At 35.6% G+C, this 7,168-nt stretch overlaps 1 protein-coding gene across 1 annotated transcript; it reads right to left on the reverse strand.

Moving 5' to 3' along the window:
* Positions 1-1,056: 1,056 nt before the first annotated feature.
* On the reverse strand, positions 1,057-6,728 carry LOC137398629 (uncharacterized). Its single transcript, XM_068084807.1, has 7 exons — positions 6,448-6,728; positions 5,987-6,077; positions 5,126-5,245; positions 3,155-3,260; positions 2,739-2,827; positions 1,802-2,044; positions 1,057-1,496 (listed from the first exon to the last, which is right to left on the reverse strand). Exons 3-7 carry the CDS (start codon positions 5,228-5,230, stop codon positions 1,473-1,475), a joined length of 567 nt encoding a protein of 188 aa, XP_067940908.1. The 5' UTR covers positions 5,231-5,245; positions 5,987-6,077; positions 6,448-6,728; the 3' UTR covers positions 1,057-1,472.
* Positions 6,729-7,168: the final 440 nt, after the last annotated feature.

Consider the following 7,168-nt stretch of genomic DNA (forward strand, 5'->3'; position numbering starts at 1 on the left):
ACAACCTCAAGTTGTTTCCTTGTTTTTATTGTTTGGGTTAGTCTTCTGTCAATGACCAAGGTTTCAATCAACATTTTACCAGAATGTTTATAAAATACTGATATTGTTTCAATTTTGTCATGATTGTCAAAATAGGCTGATTGTAACATATCGCATTTACTTATTAATAGCCAATAGGTGTACAAAATTTACATGTACTTTAACCAACTGATGCAACAAATGTCTGTACAAAAGTTGTGTGCGTATGTTATTTTCTCACCAAGTTTACTAATAAGTCATTTCTAGTTGAGTATATTTAACTAAAATAAGCTGATTAAACCTTGAAATGAAACTTTTTAACCAGTGGTTGTGTAGTTCTTGTATAACAATTGTTAATCATATTAAACTTTAAAATGAACAAAAAATGTCACAAACAGGTTAAAAGTTGAGATGGTATGATAGATTCCAACAAAACTTACAAATATATCCCGACTAACTGAATGTTCGACATTAAAAAAAAGATTTTGTACGAAAAAATTACCTTAATGAAAATATACGACATTTGCCATTCTAGCTTTTAAATGAAGGTGTTATGTTTATTTAACTGTACTGCATTCGTTTATGTGCCATTCATACACTGTAAAAAAAATCTATGCAGTATTCAATCACCTCAGATGGTCATTTTTCAATGCACCTGAAAAACTACACACTCGAAAATTATGCAATGTCCATGCGCTATTCATTCAATAAAAACACACCTCTATTCATCGTTTTATGCGATGTGCAACTAAAAATTAACGCACTGCTGATGGTCATTTTTCAAGGCAATTTCTATTCACACTGTGCATTAATCATAAAACCAAAATATGTACGCACTTAGCGTTTAAAAATTGCAGTTTTTAAACATTGACTGAGTTTTCTATACGAAGACGATTTTCACACGCTGAGTGCATTTAGCATTGCAACCTGGTTTTACACGCTTGGCGCATTATATTTTAGGGTCAAATTTGAACGCAGCAAGTGTTTACAAGTTTAATCACTTTACAAACAGCTCTGCGTTTTTTTCAGCCAAGGATATTTTTAAACAGCGAGTATATATAATTTATTATTAACATTTAATAAAAGCACTAAATAACTCGAAAAACACACACAGCATTTAATAAAAGCACTAAATAACTCGAAAAACACACACACCATTTAATAAAAGCACTAAATAACTCGAAAAACACACAGCATCTGTTTGATCAAGATCGATTTAGAATAATAATTAAAAAAAACTATCTACAATAATATAAAAGAGAGCACGATTCCATAAAATCCATTGAGTAAGCCCAAACCCCAAATCACGTAAATAATTCGCTCTAAAAGTGGTGTCACTTTGGCATACTGGATTGGAAAGGTTACTATTTCGTGTGAATTGTGTTCTATGAATTTTGTTGTTATGTTTTAGACTTATAGCGTTCCAGGCTTTGCCGGCACTTGCTTTTCTTCGCCTACTCATCGTCGGCTCGGCTTTCCTGCAAAAGAGAAAAAAAATGTTTCTATGATTTATGATAATTCCAACATGAAAAATAAACGTTAAAAATAAGACTAGGAAGACGGCAAAAAGCTCGACCAATGAGTTTAGGATATGAGTGTTCTCGGAAATTTTAGTTTCAATGATTTTACAACTGGTTGAAATCGTTTTTTGCGCCAAAAGTTACATTTTGGAGTTCTCTTCTCATGAATTATATGATAAATTGCTACCATAGAAATTCATTCGAATCCTACTTAGTTTTTCGACAGATATAAAACTAGCATAGCTGAGTCATTAGGTACTCACCCGCTTCATTTTTTCCATAAATTTGTCGACAGACAAATACTTGCTTCCCTTTCTCACGGTGCTGGAGCCCAAGAAGGTAAACTCCAGCAGCTGGCCAAACTTCTTGGCGTCGCCAAACTCGATGTCCCCAATGTAAAATACTGCCAGAAGTTTTAGCAGGACGAGAGGGTCCTCACTAACGCTTAACTTTTCCCCATCCACACAGAGTTTCCCAAATTTGAGGTGGGGAAGAGAATGGCTTACCTAAAACAGTAAAAAGTAAGTCAGATTGGAGCCGAAACCAGTCCAGCCAATTTATGACGTCAACAACATGCCTATAGAAACATCCTAATAACCTCTAACACGCTGAGTTGGAGTTGCGAACCCATAGCCGGGCTAATGTATGACGTCAACAACATTCCTATAGAAACATCCTAATAACCTCTAACACGCTGAGTTGGAGTTGCGAACCCATAGACGGGCTAATGTATGACGTTAACAACATTCCTATAGAAACATCCTAATAACCTCTAACACGCTAAGTTGGAGTTGCGAACCAATAGACGGGCTAATGTATGACGTTAACAACATTCCTATAGAAACATCCTAATAACCTCTAACACGCTAAGTTGGAGTTGCGAACCCATAGACGGGCTAATGTATGACGTTAACAACATTCCTATAGAAACATCCTAATAACCTCTAACACGCTAAGTTGGAGTTGCGAACCAATAGACGGGCTAATGTATGACGTTAACAACATTCCTATAGAAACATCCTAATAACCTCTAACACGCTGAGTTGGAGTTGCGAACCAATAGTCAGCCTAATTTATGACGTTAACAACATTCCTGTATAAACATCCTAATAACCTCTAACACGCTAAGTTGGAGTTGCGAACCAATAGTCAGCCTAATGTATGACGTTAATAAGTTACCGAACTAAGAAATCCACTCACTTTGTGTTCGGGTGTTTCGGCCAGCATCTTTTTGTCTCCAAGGCGCTTTCCAATCACGATCACCAGTTTCTCAAATCCAGAATCATTCGCTGCAAACAAAGTATTTTTGTTATATTTAAACTTTTTTTGACTACACACTACCAGGTAAGACCTCCAACAATAGAGACTAGTTCTTGTTTAAGCTGCTGCACATGTAAAGCATTGGAATGGAAAATAGGGTGAGACAAACTCCGTAGATTACTATTATCGTGAGGTAAAAAGCCAGTAATACTGACTAAAATCATGGGCACCCGACTCCGACTTATATCATTTTGGCGGTTGATATTATTTTGATAATTGAGCCGTTGCTAGCGCATAAAGTAACATATTGTTCTGCAAAGAAAGTACGTAAATTTGAAGATAATAAATACACTTACGATTAGTCTCTTTTGGACATGCAGCCATGAACAAATCCTCTGCTCGCTTTCCCAACGCGTCCAAATCCAAGTCCCGATTCAGAAGGAGCTCAAGCTCAGGTATAAGCTAACAAGCAATAAAAAAATAAGCAACTTCAAAATATCGACGCTAATTTGAAAGAAGAAGACATTTTAGCAAGCGAGAAATAAAGTACAAACATTTATCTTCAATATTCTTCCTGTAGCAAATCTATAGAATTCAAGAAATATCGACATTCAGTCGACTTGCCCGTAAATAAAAACTAGTTATGACCCTCAATGAACCACTTTACTGCTCTTACATGAAGTAATTCTAAGCCCTCAACGATATAGACCTTTAACAAACTTAATACGAGTTGACAATATTATTTATATAATCAAAAAACTTTGGTGGTGAATTTTTAAAAGCTGTGGTCAGATAGATGTCCAGTCAGAAACACATATCTGACCTGACCACAACGCCGAAATTTTTTTAGAAATTCAATTATGCTGAAGCCTACTTAGATAGTAATAATTACAATGTAAAAACCTAAACGCATAGGGTCAGATGAATGAAATCGAAGCTAGAAATGTGAGTTGTCTTATATGTGTAGTTTAAACGATGGATAACTAGCAGGCATGTGATTTCCAAAATTCATTTTAGCTTGCTGACGGAAGTCGTTGACAAAGTACTTTGAGCAAAAGCCCGAGGCAGCATTTCAATCATAAAATTATGAAATAAATGTGTTTATATACTGAAGTGGATAGATAAAAATACCACCTAAGGTATACTTAAATGGTGAAGGCAATGAATAGCGTACAGTAAGCCAGCGTTCGGAGCTAATACAAAATAGCTTAAAATAAACTTTTTAGCTTATGAATCACATCCCTGACTGTGATTTGCCATAATTTGCCTGTATAATGCTAGAGGTGCAGGATTATCTCTTTGCCGGAAAACACGGCAAGGCTGTCGTGTTTTCCGGCTAACCCTCTCCCTATTCCACCTTAGATTAAACACTGTCCTACCAGCAGGAATATGTTACAAGCCCAAACTACAATTTTATAGAAAACACATACTAACAATAATGGTTTATGCACATGGGCAAGTTGGAGTGGAATACATAATAGTAAAACAATACCTTACTCTTTCTTGAAATTTATTCCTTTGATTTTGGGCCCAAACATATTTATTTTTAAAAAATAGCCAACAAATCTAGACTTCATAACTTTTTGCTCATAAATTTTCAGAAATTGCTTATTACTAAGAAAACAGGCTAGGAATTCTGACTTAGAGAAGGTATGCCATACATTTTCAGTGAAAACATAGTTCAAAGTCTATGCCAAAGACATATTTGGGAGTAGAGTGCTGAAGATTTTTTAGAAGACCATAAAGTTATCCTCTGATTATGGAGAAGAAAACTCCTAATAGATAGGCAGTAAGTCTGCTCAGTGGTAGGATTACGTTCAATGCTGCGCCAGAATAGTGCTAAATAAAAACTTGGCAATCGTTTAATCCAGTGGCCAGATAGGACAGGCAACTGCCGAAATTGACCATAATCCGGCAAGTCATCCATCGTTTAAACTATAAATTACTGTGCACATATTATAAATTCCCTCCATAGAGAGAAACTAACTGGAATTTTCCCCTTGCAATGAATTTCAGTTCAACTCGGTCTCCAATAATATATAACATTTAAAGTTTCAGTTAATCCCAAGACTAAGACATTATTCTTTGAGAAACTATAAAGAGTGACGAGTCTAGTCAAGTTTATTTAAAATTGTGCTTTGGAAGTAGGTAGCCATCTTCAGCTCATGCAAATTGGTATTCGGTGCAGGTTGTATTGCAAAGACTTCGCTTGTAGCTTTTTAATATCAATCCACTAAAACACTACGTGAGACCTGGGCTCAAAATAGGATACTGGGAGAATGGGCAAAATTTTGAAAGTTCATGTTATTTTGGAGAGTAATACTTACAAAAGCCTCCTGTCCATAAATTGGCCACTCAACAACCATGCCACTCCAACCATCTTTCATGTTCTTAAAAGCCTCTTTCCTAATAGACAATGATGGACGAAGCATCTCCTTTACCGCACTCTGCAATATGAAGACTGATTATAGAGTTCTTATAGTTTACTGTGGTTAAAGTTAGGGCATCATCAACGAAAACTACAAATTTTATTCAACTTGCTATAAAGGGTGAAAAGTTACCATAAAAATTTCAACAATAATCAAGTTTAGCCGTGCCATCAGGGAGTATATAACTGGTTACATAATAGATTGTTAGAAAAATGTCCACCTTTTCAAAGAAGTGGAACCCTAAAAGCCGTGACACTGACACTCCATGCCTCATTATAATATTATTCGAAACGCGACTGTCAGTGAATGCTGCCATTAGAAATATAAGCAAATCTTTAATTTAGAAGCGATTTTGGCGGCGACAAAGTGGAGCCCGATCATTAGCAACAATGATGTATAACAAGAATGGTAATACCACAACAAAAATTACTTGAAACATTTAGCGGATGAAACAAAAGGCGCTCGAAAGGCTGTTGCATAATCAAGACTCCCTCATATATTTTAAAAACACAATAAAGCAAGCTGCACACACCTAAGAGATCTACTGAAAGCAACACAAGATGTTGGTTATAAATTAGTACCACTAGCCTAGATCAAATTTGTGATCCTCATTGTCTGCGTTGGAGTTGCACCCACTATAAGCGGCTACTTCGATCTTATTTTATAGTGGGGGTAACTCCAACGCAGACAATGAGGATCACAAATTTTTATCTACCGCTAGCCCCTGATACTCTTATTGAGTAAACTATGCTACCTTACCTGTGGAATTGTGTCAAGATTTTGAACCCGCAAATTCCTCTTTTCCTTGCTCGGAGAAACCACTAGTGCCTCTGCCCTCACCACTATATCCCTGTAAGAAATTAAAAGATGAAAATTATGGCTACAGAAGACAAAGTGTTTGTCGCATTTTTATGAGTTATATGAGTAGAAATCTTATGAAACATTGAGATGTCTATTTGTCCTTGCAAAGGGAGGGGGATGTGCGGATAATAGATTACAATGATTCACTTCAAACAAAGATCAAAAGCATAACATACATAAAAAACATATTATAATGCTTATAACATACATAAACATACAATATTATAATGCTTATCATCAAAACCTAAGACGTCAATATAAATTGCGATTCTGATTGACTATTCATCTCAAACGGTAAATTTTAAATTATTTTTATGACGTCAACAATAAAGAGGAGAATTAACAAGTAAAATACGAACCCGGTGACCGAAGCAGCAGGTTCTTGATCGAGTTTTTGTTTTTTCGCATAGTAGCTTCTTTTGTTTCTTACGCTGCAAGATAACTGTCTTTTGAAAACCTTCTACAAGCAAAGAATGTAGATCCTGATAAACTATAGATGCGCAAAAAAATAGTATGATTACAAAACTAAAAAGGGAGTATAAAAATATCATATGTGTATAGATTAGCTAGCATGAAAACCAGAGAGAGTTGCTCAGTTCTAGTCCATCAGACAGAATATTTTCCAATCATCTTGAAACAAATTTAAAGTTTACCCAGCTTTGGACTCTTGCAATGGTGGTTATGCAAATCAACGCTAGATTACACTGGCTCATAGCGTTTACTATGATAGTAAAAAAATAAAGCTAACCCTTCATTCCTAATATAAAGCTGAAATGAAGCTATGCCTCCCCAAACAACAATTAGAAGCTCAATCATTTCAGTTTCAGTTGCATAAATATCAACGGAAGGGCTTACATTTTCTGGATCACTTATTACACTTCTCATAATAAATATGAAAATATCACTCAATAGCCCATATTAACATTCATAGTGAATGCATGAAAATAAATGACAGAGTAGACAACTCCGACAGGTATTTAACAAGCATTAGGTATCTCTCTCCCTCCCTGAGAGGGTCAAATGCTTAGAAAATTTCTACATACACGAAATAACCCTTGATGGATAACGGATATGATGTAA

Source organism: Watersipora subatra, chromosome 6 (genome assembly GCF_963576615.1).
Source record: "Watersipora subatra chromosome 6, tzWatSuba1.1, whole genome shotgun sequence".
Lineage (NCBI taxonomy): Eukaryota > Metazoa > Bryozoa > Gymnolaemata > Cheilostomatida > Watersiporidae > Watersipora > Watersipora subatra.

Bases quoted from the DNA above. Each gene is read 5' to 3' on its own strand.
- LOC137398629 (XM_068084807.1), bottom strand. From the start codon at position 5,230: ATGCTTCGTCCATCATTGTCTATTAGGAAAGAGGCTTTTAAGAACATG. The intron at 3,261-5,125 runs GTAAGTATTACT...ATTGCTTGTTAG, and splicing joins TTTATGGACAGGAGGCTTTT to CTTATACCTGAGCTTGAGCT. The intron at 1,497-1,801 runs GTGAGTACCTAA...TCTCTTTTGCAG, and splicing joins TTATGGAAAAAATGAAGCGG to GAAAGCCGAGCCGACGATGA.